Source organism: Bufo gargarizans, unplaced genomic scaffold, assembly GCF_014858855.1.
Source record: "Bufo gargarizans isolate SCDJY-AF-19 unplaced genomic scaffold, ASM1485885v1 fragScaff_scaffold_57_pilon, whole genome shotgun sequence".
NCBI classification, from domain to species: domain Eukaryota; kingdom Metazoa; phylum Chordata; class Amphibia; order Anura; family Bufonidae; genus Bufo; species Bufo gargarizans.
In genome coordinates this window covers 136,154-159,159 of record NW_025334142.1, presented here as the reverse complement: position 1 = coordinate 159,159, position 23,006 = coordinate 136,154, and the positions used below count along the sequence as shown (strand labels likewise).

The 23,006-nt window shown below is 45.5% G+C and overlaps 1 protein-coding gene across 1 annotated transcript; it reads left to right on the top strand.

Annotated features, from left to right (window-relative positions):
* Nucleotides 1-248: 248 nt before the first annotated feature.
* LOC122922639 (gastrula zinc finger protein XlCGF17.1-like) lies at nt 249-16,619 on the top strand. The gene is made up of 2 exons (XM_044273316.1): nt 249-305; nt 14,792-16,619. The coding sequence occupies exon 2, from the start codon at nt 14,851-14,853 to the stop codon at nt 15,916-15,918; it is 1,068 nt and encodes a 355-aa protein (XP_044129251.1). The 5' UTR covers nt 249-305; nt 14,792-14,850; the 3' UTR covers nt 15,919-16,619.
* Nucleotides 16,620-23,006: the final 6,387 nt, after the last annotated feature.

The following is a 23,006-nucleotide window of genomic DNA, read 5'->3' as shown; positions in this document are numbered from 1 at the left end:
GTATATGAGAGAAGCACTGGGATTGGCTGGGAGCAAGTGCCGCTCCTGCAATCACTCCCGCTGCGTGGTCATGTGACGCAAACAAATCCTCGATGCAAAAAATTTGGTCATAGATGGTGGGGGTCTCTTATGTGGATCTGTTAGATGTCCCACCTGTCTGCTGTATTGTCCTGAATTGTTACAGATGACAAATCGGGGGGAAGATGTGACTGATATCAAAGTGGAGGATGAAGAAGAGCGGATGATGGGCGATCCCCCGTGTAAGAGTGAGGTGGAGGAGGACCTTCCAGTCCATGTGACCACAGGTATGTGATACTGGATGGAGACAGTGGATTCAGAGGTCCCAGTCCATGTGACCACAGGTATGTGATGCTGGATGGAGACGGTGGATTCAGAGGTCCCAGTCCATGTGACCACAGGTATGTGATGCTGGATGGAGACGGTGGATTCAGAGGTCCCAGTCCATGTGACCACAGGTATGTGATACTGGATGGAGACAGTGGATTCAGAGGTCCCAGTCCATGTGACCACAGGTATGTGATACTGGATGGAGACGGTGGATTCAGAGGTCCCAGTCCATGTGACCACAGGTATGTGATACTGGATGGAGACGGTGGATTCAGAGGTCCCAGTCCATGTGACCACAGGTATGTGATACTGGATGGAGATGGTAGATTCAGAGGTCCCAGTCCATGTGACCACAGGTATGTGATGCTGGATGGAGACAGTGGATTCAGAGGTCCCAGTCCATGTGACCACAGGTATGTGATGCTGGATGGAGACGGTGGATTCAGAGGTCCCAGTCCATGTGACCACAGGTATGTGATGCTGGATGGAGACAGTGGATTCAGAGGTCCCAGTCCATGTGACCACAGGTATGTGATACTGGATGGAGACAGTAGATTCAGAGGTCCCAGTCCATGTGACCACAGGTATGTGATGCTGGATGGAGACGGTGGATTCAGAGGTCCCAGTCCATGTGACCACAGGTATGTGATACTGGATGGAGACGGTGGATTCAGAGGTCCCAGTCCATGTGACCACAGGTATGTGATACTGGATGGAGACGGTGGATTCAGAGGTCCCAGTCCATGTGACCACAGGTATGTGATACTGGATGGAGACGGTGGATTCAGAGGTCCCAGTCCATGTGACCACAGGTATGTGATACTGGATGGAGACGGTGGATTCAGAGGTCCCAGTCCATGTGACCACAGGTATGTGATGCTGGATGGAGACGGTGGATTCAGAGGTCCCAGTCCATGTGACCACAGGTATGTGATGCTGGATGGAGACAGTAGATTCAGAGGTCCCAGTCCATGTGACCACAGGTATGTGATGCTGGATGGAGACAGTGGATTCAGAGGTCCCAGTCCATGTGACCACAGGTATGTGATACTGGATGGAGACAGTGGATTCAGAGGTCCCAGTCCATGGTAAGAGAAGTCCGTTAACCGCTCCCTTAGGCAGGGAATGCGCACAATCCTCTGAGGAGCGGAGACCAGGCTACAAAGCCACATAAACCAGAGAAAGTCTCTCCACCTCTATTGAGATGCTGAAATGAAGAATAAAAAGCCCCTCCAGAGTCCTCCAGCAACTACAGACTAACCCTAAATCCGTTTGTAGGAATACGTCCCTTACTGCACAATACATTGACCAGCCTGATAGGAACGTTAAACATCCAAATAATAAATCGCTATTTGTAAAGAATGTTTAGAAATATAGGGAATGACCCCACTAATAACGGGTGTCCGATGTAGGGCCGAGTACATATAGACTACCATGCACACACGTCACTGGCTGGAGCGGTGAGCAGATACATGAAGTACTCGCGCTCACTAATCCATCACATACACCTCCACTAATAGAACAGGTCACTGAGGGCGGACTCAGCAGGGTTTAAATACATTGGTAAAACCAAACGCGAATATCTCGGATATAGCCAAATTGAATGACACACCGGTACCCCGCCACGTCAGTGAGTGCCATGATGGCAAGGTGGAATCAGTCAGTTTTCAGGGCATTGAATTGATTAAAAGGTCGCCGAGAGGTGGTAACTAGGACTTGTCACTGCTTCAAAAGGAAGCCCAGTGGATATTCGGGTGAACTGGTGACCCGGAGCTAGGGATGGGCGAGACTAATGCTGGGTCTCTGAAGACTAGTCTCACTCTACACTGGATATACCTTCAGGTGGCAAGGCACAATCCGAATACCCCAACTTGCCGGTGGACACCTATAAGACCCTCCCTGTCCCTGCGCAGCAATGGAGACTGCCCAGCTTCGTCGTGCTGAGGTGGAGGGCCTTAGTCTCCTCCATCCCTAGCTCCGGGTCACCAATTGCGCAGCGGTTGGTGTATATCACACACATTTAGGGATTTAAATGATTACAATAAATGTTACGTTTTAATGGTATCTCAGACTAAATATATACACAATTGTGGAGCACGATACCAATTGTTTACCAGGCAGTGACCAATGCACAATTTGGTCGTGTTACTAGCTGAGTAGGCAATTTAGACAGGGCATGGCTGGTTTTTTGGCAACCGGACTGGACAAAAATGAGTGTCTGTCAGAAGCAGAGGAGGTTTTCTCTGAGAAAACACTGACCTTAACTAAATACCTTTAAAGGTAATTTTCAAGGAAGTGACAAAGACCTACAAGGAGCAAATTTCCTCCTGGTGGGAGGTCCAGTCCCTTGAAAGTTACCTAACACATAAAATCGTTCCGAGAGGGTTGAGAATCACATTAGCCCCGGCAAGTAGATGCAGAACTGCAACCCTTATGCGTAAATGGGAGGAGCGACAAATAGTTCCCTCCGTTTTATGCATCTCCTCCTGGTGGAAGAGAAAGCCACCCTAGCTACCCTGGAGAACAAACCTAGGGAACAAATAGACACAGAAATTCAAACAAGAACCTGATTATCTGAACAGAGAGGTTGAAAGACACCCTAGAAAATACCAATATAACCTAAAAGAACGAAAGCATCGTCAATTTAATCGGGACTTGCAGGACTTCAGAGAGAATTGAGTATACACAAGTATTTACAGAAGCGGGACTCTTCAGATCTCTCTGAAAGTAAAAAGGAAAGAGAGGGAATCTCCAAGAAGAGAGGGAGGGGGCGACAGAAAGGTAGAGGCGGACGGGGGGGACAGGAAGACACAGGCCCACGTTTTTTAGAATAAGGAAATTCGTACCATCTACGAACACGCAACCCTCCCAGATCCCCTCCCCATACACCGAGTCTTCCACCTGCATCGGCAGCATATCCAGTCAGATATTGAGTTTGTCATCTAGACCTATCCAGGAAGCAGAAATGGCGATACTGAGGGTTATCCTTTGTGCCAGTGTCATCATTTAACCTTTTTAACTGGATTAAGGATTTAAATCTGTTTGCGAGAAAATTGTGATGGCGTAAACCTATCGCTCTGATTGACGAGAGAGAGCGAGAGTAGGGAATTGGTCATCCCTCTTGATATCCTACGATATATAAGATGTCCCCTAAATTATATAACAGGCGCACAACACGCCCCAAGAGGGAAAAGGTCCCTTTTCAACCAAACCAAAAAGCTGCAAAATGCACCCCACATTGAAGATCCGCTGGACTACTGGGCAGCCAAACTGGATTTGCCCTGGAAAAGCTGTCCTGCCCGCCCAGTAGTGTGGCATCAGAGCAGGTGTTTAGTGCGGCGGGGGCCATAGTTTTCCCAAGAAGAACTTGCCTGTCCACCCAAAATGTGGAGAGATTGACCTTTGTCAAGATGAATCAAGTGTAGGTCAGCCAGCATTTCCACCCACAAATGCCTGATGCATCAGACTAGATCATCCATGGTGCCACACCAACACATTGACAAAAGAGACCGGTTTCTTCTGGGTACCTGCCTCAGCTACTATACTGATGCTGCCACCCGCCTGATGCCACACATCTGATGCCAAGTGCTCCTTCTTTCACCCACCATCTTTTGCTGGTACTGGTATTGCCACCCACCTCCCCACTCTGTCACCGGGTCACTCTGTGTTCTCCTGATGCTGCTGCTCCCACCAAACTATGTCACATTGTCACTCTGCGGTCTCCTCATGGTGCTGCCACTTCCACACTGTCATTGTGCCGCTCTGTAGCCTCCTGATGCTGCTGCCACCTCCAGACTCTGTCATTGTGCCGCTCTGTTGCCTCCTGATGCTGCTGCCACCTCCCCACTATGTTACCGGGTCACTCTGTGGTCTCCTGATGCTGCTGTCACCTCCACACTAAGTCACCTTGTGTGGTCTCCTGATGCTGCTGCCACCTCACCACTATGTCATTGGGCCACTCTGTGGACTTCTCATGCTGCTTCCACCTCACCACTATGTCATAGGGCCACTCTGTGGACTTCTCATGCTGTTCCCACCCTCCCCACTTCATGACTGGGCCACTACTTTGCCTTTCGGCCTGGCTGACATCATCATTTATTTGACCCTTCTTCTGATCTGTCAGAAGGAAGGAAAAATGAGACGCACACCGGATCCTGTCTGTGTAGCAGCTGTAAGGCCTGGATGGTCCCATCAGAATCGGCTTGTGATTTGGTGGCCAAAAGCAGGAGTGGGTACAAAACACAGAGGACATACAAATATCCCATTCACTGTCATCTCTGTTTTGGATCCACTCCTGTTTTTTTGGCTTTACCAATACTGATGGATTACTGAGCAGATGCTGACCAAGTGACGGCGGACGCTCCACAGACAGGATCTGTTTTTTGGGGGTTATTCTTCTGACGGATCAGAGGAAGGGCAAAATAATCAGTGACGTCAACACAGACTTACTGCTGACCCCCTCTCCACTCTGTCGGGGGCTCTACTTGTATAAGGGGTTAATAGAACAGGTTCTGTAGACATCTATGTGGAATCAGCTGACGGCGGTGTAAAAGGAGTGCGCTTCTTCTTGGCGCTAACATGGACCTGTGAGGCTGAGGTCACACTGGAGTTATTTGGTCAGTTTTGGCCCCGTGAAGGTGAATAAGTGAAGTGTGCAGTGATTCTAAGAGCGACGCCCGTCATCTGCATGTCATACGGACTCACAGTATTATCACTACCACAGCAGACTCCCTATGTGTGTTACTGCAAGGCACAGTGTTCTACACCGCTATACAGGCACAGTGCTCTACACCACTATACAGGCACAGTGCTCTACACCGCTATACAGGCACAGTGCTCTACACCGCTATACAGGCACAGTGTTCTACACCGCTATACAGGCACAGTGCTCTACACCGCTATACAGGCACAGTGCTCTACACCACTATACAGGCACAGTGTTCTACACCGCTATACAGGCACAGTGTTCTATACCGCTATACAGGCACAGTGCTCTACACCGCTATACAGGCACAGTGCTCTACACCGCTATACAGGCACAGTGTTCTACACCGCTATACAGGCACAGTGTTCTATATTACTATACAGGCACAGTGTTCTACACCGCTATACAGGCACAGTGTTCTACACCGCTATACAGGCACAGTGTTCTACACCGCTATACAGGCACAGTGTTCTATACCGCTATACAGGCACAGTGCTCTATACCGCTATACAGGCACAGTGCTCTACACCGCTATACAGGCACAGTGCTCTACACCGCTATACAGGCACAGTGTTCTACACCGCTATACAGGCACAGTGTTCTATATTACTATACAGGCACAGTGTTCTACACCGCTATATAGGCACAGTGTTCTACACCGCTATACAGGCACAGTGTTCTACACCGCTATACAGGCACAGTGTTCTACACCGCTATACAGGCACAGTGCTCTACACCGCTATACAGGCACAGTGCTCTACACCGCTATACAGGCACAGTGTTCTACACCACTATACAGGCACAGTGCTCTACACCGCTATACAGGCACAGTGTTCTACACCGCTATACAGGCACAGTGTTCTACACCGCTATACAGGCACGGCGTTCTACACCGCTATACAGGCACGGCGTTCTACACCGCTATACAGGCACGGCGTTCTACACCGCTATACAGGCACGGCGTTCTACACCGCTATACAGGCACGGCGTTCTACACCGCTATACAGGCACAGTGTTCTATATTACTATACAGGCACAGTGTTCTACACCACTATACAGGCACAGTGCTCTACACCACTATACAGGCACAGTGCTCTACACCACTATACAGGCACAGTGTTCTACACCGCTATACAGGCACAGTGCTCTACACCACTATACAGGCACAGTGCTCTACACCACTATACAGGCACAGTGCTCTACACCACTATACAGGCACAGTGCTCTACACCGCTATACAGGCACAGTGCTCTACACCGCTATACAGGCACAGTGCTCTACACCGCTATACAGGCACAGTGCTCTACACCGCTATACAGGCACAGTGTTCTACACCACTATACAGGCACAGTGTTCTATATTACTATACAGGCACAGTGTTCTACACCGCTATACAGGCACAGTGTTCTATATTACTATACAGGCACAGCGTTCTACACCGCTATACAGGCACAGTGTTCTACACCGCTATACAGGCACAGTGTTCTACACCGCTATACAGGCACAGTGCTCTACACCGCTATACAGGCACAGTGCTCTACACCGCTATACAGGCACAGTGTTCTACACCGCTATACAGGCACAGTGTTCTACACCTCTATACAGGCACAGTGTTCTACACCGCTATACAGGCACAGTGCTCTACACCGCTATACAGGCACAGTGTTCTACACCGCTATACAGGCACAGTGTTCTACACCGCTATACAGGCACAGTGTTCTACACCGCTATACAGGCACAGTGTTCTACACCGCTATACAGGCACAGTGTTCTACACCGCTATACAGGCACAGTGTTCTACACCGCTATACAGGCACAGTGTTCTACACCGCTATACAGGCACAGTGTTCTACACCGCTATACAGGCACAGTGTTCTACACCGCTATACAGGCACAGTGTTCTACACCGCTATACAGGCACAGTGTTCTACACCTCTATACAGGCACAGTGCTCTACACCGCTATACAGGCACAGTGCTCTACACCGCTATACAGGCACAGTGTTCTACACCGCTATACAGGCACAGTGCTCTACACCGCTATACAGGCACAGTGTTATACACCGCTATACAGGCACGGCGTTCTACACCGCTATACAGGCACGGCGTTCTACACCGCTATACAGGCACGGCGTTCTACACCGCTATACAGGCACGGCGTTCTACACCGCTATACAGGCACAGTGTTCTATATTACTATACAGGCACAGTGTTTCTCCCCAGCCAGGAAATAGCCGTTTTTGAACGCGATTCGCCGCAAATAAATTCGGATTTGGCAGACTGGCCAAATCAAATTTTTCTAAAATTCGCTCATCTCTAATCGGAGCATATTCTCCGGAAGTTCAAATCACCCGGGACCCCCGCTGTTTAGCTGTTTGGGAAGGCACTTCCGCTCCTGTGAGTGCCACGGTCTTCTCCCTGCTCATCAAGCGCAGCGCATACTTTGTATAGTGACCGTGCTTGGTATCGCAGCTCTCCCCTATTCACTTCTATGGAGTTGCACTGTGCCTAGGCCATGAGACCGATGAACGGGTCATCACTGGCGTAGGAAAAGCTGTGAGAAGGCTGTACTTGTTATTGGTACCATTTTGGGGTTAGGGTACCTAACTTAATTGCTTTTTATACATTTTTGGGGGGTTGAGTTGACAAAAACAGCAATTCCATCATTGTTCTTTTTTGTTTCAGCATTCAACATGTGGGATAAGTAGTGTCATCCTGCGGTGATACCAATTATGTGCCATTTAATTTATCTTTTTTTTTTTTTTTCACCAATTATAAATGAGCAGATATATGAGAGAGCAATTTTTTTTTTTTTTAGACACTTGTGTTTACCAAGTCCCACTTGGCTCTTGAATACCCAGTGGTCTGATGGCTGTACAATACACTGCAATAGTCATTTATTGCAGTGTATTGTAATGTCAGTTTAACACTGACATTTGGCCTGCTCAGACTCTGCCTCCAGTTTTTTTCTCCCAGGCTGTGAGCTCTGCGCTGCGATTGGCCAGCGCTACAGACGCCCAGCAGAACAAGGGCAGACTCCGCCTACTATATACCGGAGCCTATATCGGGAGAATGGAGCGGCGCCCGGGGATAATAGTAAGTGCAGTGAGATCCCTGGGCGCCGCTGTATATGTCTGTATACTTGGTTCACAATGTTTTTCCAGGTGAAAGGTCCTCTTTAATTTGAGGCCTAAGTAGGTTATATGAGAGATTGGCCATTGGAAGAGGTAGTTTGATTGTAAAAACTCTTGCTCCTCAGTGCTAATCTTCATTCCCAGTGCCTCTGATTTGGAAGCATTTATTTTAAAGTTGGATATATGTCCATATTCCTCAAATATGGATTAAAGTACTAGGAAGGCTTTTATAGGATTTGGTATTACAGTCCTGATCAAAAGTTTAAGACCACTTGAAAAATGGCAAACAATCCTATTTAGCATGGCTGGATCTTAACAAGGTTCCAAGTAGAGCTTCAACCTGCAACACGAAGAAATGGGAGTGAGACAAAACATTTTTTGAGCATTCAATTTAATGAAAACAACAAATAAACTGAAACAGTCTGTTTTTCAGCTGATCAAAAGTTTAGGACCACACCTCCAAAAAAAACTAAACCCCCCCCAAACAGAAATCCAACTTCCAAACATGAACTCAGTAATGAGTAGCTTCGCCGTTATGGTTTATCACTTCAGAAATTCGTTTCGGCGTGCTTGATGCAAGCGTTTCCATGAGGTGAGTGGGAACATTTCTCCAAGTGGTGAAGACGGCTGCACGAAGGCCATCTACTGTCTGGAACTGTTGTCCATTTTTGTAAACTTCCCTTGCCGTCCATCCCCAAAGGTTCTCAATTGGATTTAGATCAGGGGAACACGCAGGATGGGCCAAAAGAGTGATGTTATTCTCCTGGAAGAAGTCCCTTGTCCTGCGGGCATTGTGTACTGTAGCGTTGTCCTGTTACCACACAGACGAGGGCCCTCAGTCATGAGGAATGCTCTCTGCAACATCTGGACATAGCCAGCGGCCGTTTGACGCCCCTGCACTTCTTGAAGCTCCATTGTTCCACTGAAGGAAAAAGCACCCCAGACCATTATGGCGCCCCCTCCACTGTGGCACGTAGAAAACATCTCAGGTGGGATCTGCTTGTCCTGCCAGTAACGTTGGAAACCATCAGGACCATCAAGGTTACATTTTTTTCTCATCAGAGAATAAAACTTTCTTCCACCTTAAAATGTCCCATGTTTGGTGCTCTCTTGCAACGTCCAAACGAGCAGTTCTGTGGCGTTCAAGGAGACGAGGTCTTTGAAGACGTTTTTTGTTTTTGAAGCCCTTCAGTCTCAGATGCCGTCTGATGGTTATGGGGCTGCAGTCAGCACCAGTAAGGGCCTTAATTTGGGTCGAGGATCGTCCAGTGTCTTGACGGACGGCCAATTGGATCCTCCGGCTCAGTGCTGGTGAAATTTTTTTGGGTCTTCCACTTGACTTTTTTGTTCCATAACCCTCAGGGATCATTTAAGAAATTCCAAATGACTGTCTTCCTGCGTCCGACCTCAGCAGCGATGGCGCGCTGTGAGAGACCCTGCTTATGCAGTTCAACAACCCGACCACGGTCAAAAAGGGAGAGTTTTTTGCCTTTGCCATCACAACGTGTGACTACCTGACAGAAGATGACAATGAATCCACATCTTTGCACAGATTTGGTCTTTTAAAGGCATGTGGTCCTAAAGTTTTGATCAGCTGAAAAACAGCCTGTTTCAGTTTAATCGTTACTTTCAATTAATTGAATGCTCAAAAAATGTTTAGTCTCCCTCCCATTTCTTCTTGTTGCATGCTGAAGCTCCACTTGGAACCTTGTTAAGATCCAACAATGTAAAATATGATTTTTGATCAGGACTGTATTATCAGAATGTCGTCTGCGTATGTCGCTACATTATGGGAGGTTTTCCCGCTTGTGACACCTTCTATGTCCGGGTGTTCTCTTATGTTTTGTAACAGGGGCTCTAGGGAGAGTACAAATAGAATTGGGGAAAGAGGGCAGCCCTGTCTCGTACCGTTACTGATCTGAAATGGGGACGTTAAGGAGTTGTTGATGCGTAGTCTGGCTGTTGTAAAAATTGCCTCTTTAAAAGGGGGGGACTCGAAGTGATTTTAAACTTGCTGCATGTATGTCCAGTCCACCCTGTCGAAGGCTTTTTCGACATCCGTCCCTAATAAGACCAAAGGTAGTTTGTTCTGGGAGGATATCTGCAACAAGGCCAATATTCTCATTGTATTATCCTTTCCTTCTCTGCCCGCCACAAACCCGATCACTAGAAATGAGCTTTGGCACTAAAGGCCACAATCTGCCTGCCAGCAGATTCACGTATAGTTTCAGGTCCGTGTTTAGCAGGGAGATTGGCCTGTAACTGCCACAATTTGTAGGGTCTTTCCCTTCCTTTTGAATCAGTGTGATATAAGCTTCTAGCGATTGTTTTGGAATAGGGTTACCCGAAAGGTAGGCGTTGAACGTTTCTGTCAGTTGGTGTAGAAGAGTCAAGGAGAAAGTTTTTTTGTAATATGAGCAACGGAAACCGTCCGGGCCGGGAGCTTTGCCTTTTGGGCACTTTGACAGGGTAGACCTGATCTCTTCTAATGGTTTTAGTATGCCAGCATGGGAGGTTGGCTAGAGAGTGGGGAGAGACCGTTTTGATAGGAAGCCTGTAATAGCCGATTTTGTTTTTTCTTGTGCCTGTATGTTTGTTTCTGATGGCTTAATCCGATAAAGGGAGGTGTAGAATTTTTCAGATATATGTGTACAAGGAGGCTTTTGTCTCCTAATTAAGGACATCATCAGTTTCAAAGCTTTATCCCCGTGAGCGTAAAAAGAGTGCTTCACAGACATAAACACTTTAGCGAGATTTTTATTTAAAATGTCCTGTAACTGCAGCCGAGCCGAGTTGCTGAAGGTGAGAAGTGGCTAGAGAATGTTTATGGAGTTTCTCTAGCTTACTAATCTCTAGTTGAAGGTGTTGTATTTGTAAGTCTCTTTCAGGTATGTTCCTAATGAAATGAGCTCCCCTCTTATCGTAGCCTTATGTGCCTCCCACACTATGGGGGTAGGGACTTCAGTGTTCAAGTTGTGTTTCAAGTAGCACTCTAAGGATTTCAGAATGTTGGCGTATATGTCTGGTATAGACAGTAGAGTTTCATTGAGTCGCCATGGTGATCTAGAGGGTCTGTGTTCAGATAGTTCTAGAACTAATTCGACTGGGAAGTGGTCTACTGATTGTATTTTATTTAATGATGTCTGGTGGAGGAAAAAGTAGTCGATCCTATGATACGAGTTGTGTGGGATGGAGTGATGGATGTGCGAAACGCCAAGCATCTGTAAGGCTGGGTTCAGACCTGAGCGTTCGGAAACGAGCGCTCTGTATGCGCGATTGTACGGGCGTTTACAATCGCGCATACAGAGACTGGCGTTCACACATTGTCGCGCGTTCCCGAATTTCTATGTGCGGGAACGCGCGACAAACGCCCAAAAAAAAGCTCAAGCACTTGTTTGAGCGTCGGGTGTTTTACAGCGCGATCGTACGCGCTGTAAAACGCCCAGGTGAGAACCATTCCCATAGGGAATCATTGGTTCTTGCCTGTTATGCGTTTTACAGCGCGTAGGAACGCGCTGTAAAACGCTCAGGTGTGAACCCAGCGTAAGGGATAGGGATTGTAGTGATTTCTTTATGTGCTTTGTATGAGAGGGAGGATTTCTCTGAAGAGGTATCTATTAAGGAGTCCAGAGCCACGTTAAGGTCGCCTCCAACAATTAATTCTCCCTTCCTTAGACTATCTATAAGGCTGGGTTCACACCTGAGCGTTTTACAGCGCGTTCCTACGCGCTGTAAAACGCTCAACAAGGAGAAACCAATGCTTCCCTATCGGCATGGTTCTCACCTGGGCGTTTTACAGCGCGTACGATCGCGATGTAAAACGCCCGACGCCCCAAGAAGTACATGAGCTTCTTTGGGGCGTCTTGTCGCCCGTTCCCGTACATAGACTTTCGGGAACGCGTGACAATGGGCGTTTGCTTGTCTCTGTATGCGCGATTGCAAACGCCGGTACAATCGCGCATACAGAACGCTCCATCGCGAACGCTCAGGTGTGAACCCAGCGTTAAGGTCATCGTAGTTCGGATCCAGGACGGCTGTTTTGTGTTAGGGGCATATAAATTGGCTATTGTAATCAGATTGCCGTTTATTTTCCCTGTTACTATTAGTACTCTACCGTCTGGATCTGAATACGTATCTAATTGTTCAAATGATAAGTACTTGGCTATAGCGATAGATACTCCTTTAGAGTTTTTAGTGTATGTGAATGGAACCAATGATTAAAGTAGTGTCTATGAAAGGAGGGGGTTTTTGTTTCTTGTAGTAAGAGGATGTCTGCTCGGTCCTTTTTAAAGTGGTGTAGTATTTGGCTTCTTTTGACGGCTGAATTGAGGCCTCTAACATTGTAGGTGATACATTTATTGTTATCCATAATTTGGTTTTGGGAAGATTTGCACAAATTTGTCTGGATGAAATAGTAATAGGTGTCTGTGTGGTGAGGGCGAGAAGGAGAGGAAGGTTGTGTCAAACTGTAACATACAAAACCATAACATATGAAATAATAAATCAGCCAAAAAAGCTGAAATGAGAACATTTAGTCTGTCTTTTCATCCAGCATCAGGGCTAGGTCTGGAGGTCATATCGTTTTGTAGTGGAAAGGGTTGACAGGCAAGATATGCTTGATCGACAAACTAAGGGCATTAGTGCCTGCTCTTGCCTGTCAACATCAAAGTTGGTGACAGGCCGGGGTCGTTCCACTAGAGCCCACCTGGGCCACCTGAAAAATTGAACTTCCACCCCTTGATTAGGTAATCGAGCCGGCCCCAGTCTGCCCACAAAAACTCAGAAATTGTTCCCCTGAGATGGGTATTAACTTTAAACCTATTCGCTGCCAGATAAATCAGGTGAAGTCCTATTCCATCCTTCTGAAGGCCTTCTTCCCTTGACGCCTGCATATCTTGTTTTTCTTTTTTCCGTGCCCACTGTTTCCCAGGGAGTTGGCAGAGGTATAGTAGGCATGGTGTCCAGATCTTGTATGGGGGACCATTCTGGGATATGAAATTCCTTGATCTTCAGAAGTTGTAGAAGTTCTGGTAATTCGGCATGATCTCTCAGGGTATATCTCTTGCCTTCCACAGTAAGTGATGGCCCAAAAGGGAATAGCCATGTATAAGGAATATTCTTGTGGCGGAGTACTTCCATCAAAGGTCTCAGGATGTTTCTTTTGGAAAGTGTGAACCTAGCTAGATCTTGAAAGATGGTGATGTTTGAACCTTCCACTGGTGAAGGTGGATTATTTCTGGCTGTGCATAGGATGTCATCTCTGACCTTGGGAAAAAACGGTCTACAAATAACATCTCTGGGGGGTTCAGAGGGGCCAGGCTTGGCCCTGAGAGAGCTTTGCAATTTTCTGTGCCTCTCCACTTCCTGGCCCTTCTGAGCTGGACTAGTGAGGTCTAGTATAGCATGTTGGGAGTTTTATGCAAGGCTGAGATTATTGGTATTTGGGTAGCTCAGTGTACGAACTGATAAAAAAATTGGGTCACTGGCCCTTTAAATATCTAAGTTGAAGAGCAGAACCCCGAATATTATTTATAGAGTTTCTTGGGAAACATTAAGGCTGTGCCTTCATATACAACTGCCCTGAGGTGCCTGGGGGTATTGTGGAGTGTCCCCAAGGGTGAAGTTAGAATGCCTGTGGGGAGGTGTCGACAGGTCTTTGCAGAACTAGGGGTACTGCCCCAGATGGCACCTCTTAGATAAGCTGGAGCTCTAGGGATGAGCGAACTTCATATTTTGAAGTTCGAGTTTGTGTTGTGGTATTTGCTGAATTGCGTTATGGATTCTGTTACCACGGACCATAACTCAATTCCATGACGGAATGCCTTTAGAGGCATTCCATTATTCATTCCGTCATAATAGAAGTCTATGGCCAGCATAACGGATCCGTCCGGTTTTTGTTATGCTGGAGTCCTCTAAAGGCATTCTGTTATGCATTCCGTCATGGAATTGCGTTATGGTCCGTGGTAACGGAATCCATAACGCAATTCAGTATAAACCCCAATCTGAACAGGAACTTCAAAATCTGAAGTTCGATCATCCCTAATGAAGACCATAGCTGGTTGTGCTGGAAAGGGGTTAAAGGTAGACTGTGGCCATGATCAGATGTCCAGTGAGCATCATGGAGGGGTTCACCATACTCAGGTTGGGTGGTACCAGCAAGTGCTTTCTTTGTCTTATATCAGAGCAGTGACAAGTGCAGGAAAACTGGAAGTTGTATTAAAGTGATGACCAATTGGTATTGAAGGGCTAAATGTGTTTCAGAGGACGGTCTTGTAAGACATCAGGTCTTGTTTTTTGTAATAAGAGTATTGCTGAATGTAGACCAGATACCTGGACTTTGCCATTGACACATTTGAAAGTGTTCTACAAAATGCTATAAGGATGGAATGACCTGTGCAGGTTTTATGGTTGTTTTTGTGGCAGGTTTTTAGTGTGTTTTTTGTTTAGCCAAAGCCAAGGGTGGATTCAAAAGGGTTAGGGTTCAAAAGAAATGGACCCATTTCACTTCTCCTGTGTTTTCAGCCTCATAGGAATGTTATAAATGTCTCTATTTTGTGATTTGGAAAAAATATAAAATAACACAATCCATTTTTTAATCCTTACAGAAATTCCCAGTAAGAACATCATCTTATCACACAGTTATAAAGTAGAAGATGAAGATATCATGCAGGACTTCAGGACATCAGGAGAAAATGTACATTCAGAACTTCACCGTACAGATCTATCATATAATCCCCCTAATCATGAGGAATATTTTACTGAGCAGTCACAGATTGTTACCACAAGTATCGGGCAGAACCAGGGTAAAAGGTTTATGTGTGGTGACTGTGGGAAACAGTATTCAAGAAGCTCAGTTCTTTTTGCACACAGAAGAATTCACACGGGAGAGAAGCTGTGTGCATGCCCACTATGTGGGAAATGTTTTACAAATAGATCACATCTTGTTATACATGAGAGAATTCACACAGGAGAGAAGCCATATTCCTGTCCAGAATGTGGGAAATGTTTTACTAATAAATCACATCTTGTTATACATGAGAGAAGTCACACTGGAAAGAAGCCGTATCCATGTTCTCAGTGTGGGAAATGTTTTGCACAAAAATCACATCTTGTTAAACACGAGAGAAGTCACACAGGTGAGAGGCCTTATTCCTGTTCAGAATGTGGAAAACGTTTTAATACTAAAGCCAATCTCCGGGATCATCAGAGAATTCACACGGGAGAGAAACCATTTATATGTTCTGAATGTGAGAAATGTTTTACAGATCGATCAAGTCTTTTTAGACATAAGAGAATTCACACGGGAGAGAAGCCATATTCATGTTCAGAATGTGGGAAATGTTTTACTGATAAATCAAGTCTTGTTATACATAAGAGAATTCACACAGGAGAGAAGCCGTACTCATGTTCAGAATGTGGGAAATGTTTTACAAATAAATCTAATCTTGCTATCCACGAGAAAAGTCACACAGGAGAGAAGCCATATTCATGTTCAGAATGTGGGAAATGTTTTACTACAAAAACCAAATTTAAGGATCACCATCTAAAATATCACACAGGGGAGAAGTCCTTCTCATGTTCAGAATGTGGAAAGTGTTTTACAAGGAAATCAAAATTTGAAACTCATCAAAAAATTCACACAGAGAAGAAACCATATTCTTGTCTGGAATGTGGAAAATGCTATAAGAGCAAAAAAAGGTTTTCAAACCATCAGGCTATTCACAAACATTAAACGCCTAATAAGATAATTTACTTTTATGGTGGAATTAGCCTGGATCTGCTGAACACCAAAATTATATAAACTGACCTCAACTGTGACCAGGATCCATGTTGGAAAAGAAGAGCCTCTCTTCCTTCCGAATGAACGGTATTCATGCATCCAGAATCCAGAGTGGTATTATGAAAAAAAAAATGTTTACATGGGTGTCCTTGTTTTGTGTTTGCTAACTTATTTGGACAAATTAATCTTTGATCTTCATTTGATCTAGATGAAGATAAGTGATGGAATTGAGTAAAAAAACTGAATTTGCAATAATGTGTTAAACAAAAGGTTTATCCCATTCTTCCATGGGCAGTATGCACAGCCACTTTTCATCTCTCCAGCATCATGAGTGGATATAGAACCTGGCCATTCCAGAACCTTTTTTTTCCCTAGCCATTCCTTAGTGGGATTACTGTTATACTTAGGGACATTGCCATGTTGCCCGGTCGACTTTGAGCTTAGCTTCAGTCATCCTGACAGGTGGTCTCTGTTAAAGGGGCTATTAATTATTGATATTTATGCCAATCTCAATAATTAATATTCCTAAATAGGCGTGAGTCGTCTAGTGATGACTCCGCCTATTTATGCCTAAATTAACAACAAATCACTACTGATTGCCTTACTCTACACTGAATTACCTTCGGCTATTGCTGCGGTGCCTTACTACTACAAAAGATTACACGCTGTGCTTAAATAAAAGGTATTTATTAACACACTATACATCACAGTATAATATATTTGCTCATAAATACATACACTCACCTATAGAATTATTAGGAACACTATACTAATACGGTGTTGGACCCCCTTTTGCCTTCAGAACTGCCTTAATCCTACGTGGCATTGATTCCACAAGGTGCTGATAGCATTCTTTAGAAATGTTGGCCCATATTGATAGGAGAGCATCTTGCAGTTGATGGAGATTTGAGGGATGCACATCCAGGGCACGAAGCTCCCGTTCCACCACATCCCAAAGATGCTCTATTGGGTTGAGATCTGGTGACTGTGGGGCCATTTTAGTGCAGTGACCTCATTGTCATGTTCAAGAAACCAATTTGAAATGATTCGAGCTTTGTGACATGGTGCATTATCCTGCTGGAAGTAGCCATCAGAGGATGGGTACATGGTGGTCATGAAGGGATGGACATGGTCAGAAACAATGCTCAGGTAGCCCGTGGCATTTAAACGATGGCCAATTGGCACTAAGGGGCCTAAAGTGTGCCCAGAAAACCTCCCCCACACCATTACACCACCACCACCAGCCTGCACAGTGGTAACAAGGCATGATGGACACATGTTCTCATTCTGTTTACGCCAAATTCGGACTCTCCCATTTGAATGTCTCAACAGAAATCGAGACTCATCAGACCAGGCAACATTTTTCAGGTCTTCAACAGTCCAATTTTGGTGAGCTTGTGCAAATTGTAGCCTCTTTTTCCTATTTGTAGTGGAGATGAGTGGTACCCGGTGGGGTCTTCTGCTGTTGTAGCCCATCCGCCTCCTCTATCAGCTTGAATCAGTCGGCCCATTCTCCTCTGACCTCTAGCATCAACAAGGCATTTTCGCCCACAGGACGGCCGCCTACTGGATGTTTTTCCTTTTCACAACATTCTTTGTAAACCCTAGAAATGGTTGTGTGTGAAAATCCCAGTAACTGAGCAGATTGTGAAATACTCAGACCGGCCCGTCTGGCACCAACAACCATGCCACGCTCAAAATTGCTTAAATCACCTTTCTTTCCCATTCTGACATTCAGTTTGGAGTTCAGGAGATTGTCTGTCTTGACCAGGACCACAACCCGACATGCATCGAAGCCACTGCCATGTGATTGGTTGACTAGATAATCGCATTAATGAGAAATAGAACAGGTGTTCCTAATAATTCTTTAGGTGAGTGTATATCTATATCAAGGGAATAGATATATATATATATTTATAGCAGCAAACAGCAATATAAATACACTATAACAACACACTAATACAGTTCTAACTACGCTAACACAGTCCCAATTCCTCCCTAGAATCTAACTATAATTACAATAATACACATACATACAATATACTCTCCCTACGGGGAATAACAAGGGGTAAATACGGACACAGCTGCTGCTGGGGTAAGCGGGGCAGCTGTGAAGCGGTATCAGGGGTAGAAGCACAGGAGCAATACCAGGGTAGGTATAAGGGTTGAGCGGGAGATATGAGGGATCCTGGGGAAACACAGGGGAATTAGGCTCAGAGCATGGGAAGGTAAGGGTTACCAAGGGGGACCACGGGTTATAGGGGGTTTAGGGGTAATCCAAGGGAACCAGGGCCTAAAGGGGAATTAGGGTCCATTGGTGGTGTAAGGGTTAATGCAGGGGAAGGTAAGGGTAAGTATGATCGTTGGTGGTATAGGGCAGGGGAATAATATATATATATCGTTGGTGGTATAGAGCAGGGGAATAATATATATATATCGTTGGTGTTATAGGGAGGGTAATACAAAAGGGTTAATAATAATAATCGATATAGGGGGCAGGCATAATAAGCCCACCTGTAATATATATTACTATATATATATATATATATATATGCATATCTTATATACATAGGGGTACATATATGTCCATAGATGTTTGGGGCATATCCATAGACATATATGCACCCATACCCACATAATATACAGTCATGTGAAAAAATTAGGACACCCTTTGAAAGCATGTGGTTTTTTGTAACATTTTTAATAAAAGGTTATTTCATCTCCGTTTCAACAATACAGAGAGATTAAAGTAATCCAACTAAACAAAGAAAACTGAAGAAAAGTCTTTTCAAGATCTTCTGTAAATGTCATTCTACAAAAATGCCTATTCTAACTGAGGAAAAAGATAGGACACCCTTGCCCCTAATAGCGAGTGTTACCTCCTTTGGCTGAAATAACTGCAGTGAGACGGTTCTTGTAGCCATCTACCAGTCTTCGACATCGGTCTGAGGAAATTTTACCCCACTCCTCAATGCAGAACTTTTTCAGCTGTGAGATGTTTGAGGGGTTTCTTGCACGTACAGCCCTTTTCAAGTCACCCCACAGCATCTCAATGGGATTCAAATCTGGACTTTGACTTGGCCATTCCAGGACTCTCCATTTCTTCTTTTTCAGCCAATCTTTGGTTGATTTACTAGTATGTTTTGGGTCATTGTCATGTTGCATGGTCCAGTTCCGCTTCAGCTTTAATTTTCTAACTGATGGTCTCACATGTTCTTCAAGCACCTTCTGATACACAGTAGAATTCATAGTGGATTCTATGATGGTGAGCTGACCAGGTCCTGCTGCAGCAAAGCAGCCCCAAACCATGACACTTCCACCTCCATGCTTCACAGTTGGTATGAGGTTCTTTTCTTGGAATGCTGTGTTTGGTTTACGCCAAACATGTCCTCTGCTGTTGTGTCCAAATAATTCAATTTTGGACTCATCTGTCCAAAGAACATTATTCCAGAAGTCCTGGTCTTTGTCAACTTTATCTCTGGCAAATGTCAGTCTGGCCTCGATGTTTCTCTTGGAAAGCAAAGGTTTCCTCCTTGCACACCTCCCATGCAAGTTAAACTTGTACAGTCTCTTTCTGATTGTAGAGGCATGTACTTCTACATCAACAGTAGCCAGAGCCTGCTGTAGTTCTCGAGATGACACTTTAGGGTTTTTGGAGACCTCTTTTAGCATCTTGCGGTCTGCTCTTGGGGTGAACTTGCTGGGGCGACCAGTCCTGGGCATGTTGGCAGTTGTTTTGAAAGCCCTCCACTTGTAGACTATCTTCCGGACAGTGGAATGGCTGATTTCAAAATCTTTTGAGATCTTTTTAAATCCCTTCCCAGACTCATAGGCTGCTACAATCTTTTTTCTGAAGTCCTCTGACAGCTCTTTTGCTCTCACCATGGTGCTCACTCTCACTTCAACAGTCAGGAGCACACCAAACTAAATGTCTGAGGTTTAAATAGGGCAAGCCTCATTCAACATGCAGAGTAACGATCTACTAATTATGTGCACCTGGTGTGATATACCTGTGTGAGATCTGAGCCAATTTAAGAGGGAATACATGTGAGGGTGTCCTATCTTTTTCCTCAGTTAGAATAGGCATTTTTGTAGAATGACATTTACAGAAGATCTTGAAAAGACTTTTCTTCAGTTTTCTTTGTTTAGTTGGATTACTTTAATCTCTCTGTATTGTTGAAACGGAGATGAAATAACCTTTTATTAAAAATGTTACAAAAAACCACATGCTTTCAAAGGGTGTCCTAATTTTTTCACATGACTGTACACTATATACATAGAGATGTATGCTGCCAAGGGGGCATACATACATCTCCATGTATGCATACACATCCGAACTGGACGGGCCCAGAAAAAGGGCCCATATATATGCATATATGTCGGCATATATCGGGTGCACAACCTCCGGCCCGGGGGCCACATGCGGCCCTCGATACCATTCTGTGCGGCCCTCAACCATCTGGTAAAAGACATGTATGTCTATGTCTTGTGAATGCTCATATGTATCTTTCATGTATTCTCCCATTAGATGGGAGTACTAGAAGTGTAAGTTTAAGGTTGTCCGAGAGTTCACTTTGGACTTGCGTACACGCCAGGGCAAGCTGAGCTCTATCCTGTTCCTCCAAGAGACCCACAACTAACCTTCTAAACTTCTCTCGTAGAGCAGAAGATAGAGAGGTAGTGGCATCTATGTGCGAATGCTGCAAACCCTCTAAGACGTGGTTTACATCAAGCTGGGTCTCGAATCCTTCCCCGGCGTGTCGCGCAACATCCCCAAGTTTACCTCTCAGGACTTCCATATCCATAGTGTTCAGGGCGCCCACTCCCAATGCACCTCCGCCTAGTCCCATGGCTATCAGATCTCTTCTTCCCCTGTGATTCCTGTGTATGAGATCGTCCTTCCTTACCTTTTTCCCCGCCTCTATCCAACCTCTTATCATGTCAATTTGGTTCATCACAAACTCCCCACATCTGTGATCCCACTAATCGACTCTTAAGTCATCTACGGAAATTCTCCAAGTAAATAGGACGAATTTTGTCCCCGTGATGATCTTCCATGGGGATGACAGTTGAGGAGCTATAGGATCTGCCAATTGATGGATAGGGGCGTTGCAAGAGTCTGAATTCATTTTTACAGGTTGGAGACCTGTCGCTTCATAGGTGATCCTCACCACCGTTACACAAACTTGCCCTCTACCTCTGAACGGATACCATTGGTCACTTTCTCCAACCTGTAACACTAGTTTTCCTACGGGTTTGGATTTAGACAGATATACCCATTGTGTAAATGTCCAGCACCCTTCATCTACTGTCTCGCAAAAAGGCCATCTAAACGAACCATCTATATTGATGTCAAAGTTAATATCCCTGCCACTGGGGTCTTTACAATCGGAAGACACATACCTCCCCCGGTATTCCTCATTCATAGGGGTACCGTCCATCCATACATCCACTGTAGGGGTATCCACCCCATTGCACACTAAATCCCAACTCCAGGGATTAGTGTCCAATGTTACCATCTGGGTATCTTGTTCCCAGTGGGCATAGGTGATGAAATAATATCCAGTCACCTCCTGAACACAATTGTCTCTCATGATGGTGATCATAAAAGACCGTATGGATGGAGATCCCTTTAACTGAGAATACCTGGGATCCTTGGCATCTGTCCGTACTTTTAAAACGGTGGCTCGGTAAAAGCCTTCCAGTTTTACCGGACCACTCTGGTCATTCCATAGGGCCTGGCCAGAGTTACTGCAGTTTAACTTTAGCATCATTATACTGGTTCATATGTAATCTGTGGACACATGTCCCTGAACATATCTGGATTCCCTAGTGATAATCATCTGGGAATCTCTTAATATACAATAAGCTTTTAGGGTGCCCATTACCGGAATGGGTCTGTCAAAATATGTCCTTACCCTCAGCCCATCTTGGCTATCTCTCCTTATGAAGGTAGCTTTAAGGATATACCAGCCACTATACTCTGCCCCCGTGAAATCCTCAGGACTCAGAACCCCCTCCTTGGTACACAACACTGTGGTAGTGTTGGCTTCCACTTGCTTGTAAGGATGCAAGTGAGGGTCCCTAGACACCCATCTTAAAGATCTCATAGGAGTAGGGTCAGAGTCATGAAAATGTCTGAATTCCTTGAGGCAGAGGGCATGTAAATGATGTTGTATGGCAGACACATTCTCCATAGGGGTATAATGTTGAATTACACCTTGGGCAAAACTCTCCCTCTGGAAACCATACAGATACCACTGTCCTGGTGTAAATGAAAAGTTCTCGTATGGTTTCAGGATTTTGCCCTCCAAACATTCCACCATTAAAAGGCCGGGTTTATCAATAGATATGTTGGCCATATCATTAACTCCCAGGCCCTCCCCCGAGGAGGTTGAGCCTGCCATCATCATGCTTACCACCAGTGCCACAAGCTGGAGATGTGTCATGTTCCGAGGATTTCTATATCTTTTCTGGTTAGTCGTAACCTTGGTGAGTCTCCCTCCCGTGATCTGTTAATTTAATGTGAATGTAATTCGTTTCATGGATCCACCCTCGACACACCAAAACCCCCCCGTCACCCAACTCTACGAGGGTTCATGTTATTGAGTTGGGGAGGCTCGGGTGGCCTTGGCCTGGTCGATATGGATTCATAAAGCTCTCTGTCGCCTAAGTGACTTTTTCTTGGTCGTCATCGCCTTTGCACCTTCAGCATGGTGTCACCCATTAATTCAAGGACCTGATAAGGTCCTTCCCAGTTTGCATCCCAGGGGCCGGCCCGACGGAAGATTTTGACCATCACCAGCTCTCCTACAGAGGGCATTGGTGTTTCCCCCTGTAGATACGGTCTGTGCAGCCGTATCGCTGCATGAGGCAATAACTCCTTCAGGTTTAGTTGAACCTGTTGGAGAAACAGGTCTCTGGCGATGGCATTCTTCACCGGTTCTGACACTAGGGGTTCATTGGGTAGGCATAGGGGCATTTTGCGTCTGGTCATTAGTTCAAACGGGGTGATACCGGTACTGGTAGCCTCGGTAGCT

Bases quoted from the DNA above. Each gene is read 5' to 3' on its own strand.
- LOC122922639 (XM_044273316.1), top strand. From the start codon at position 14,851: ATGCAGGACTTCAGGACATCAGGAGAAAATGTACATTCAGAACTTCAC.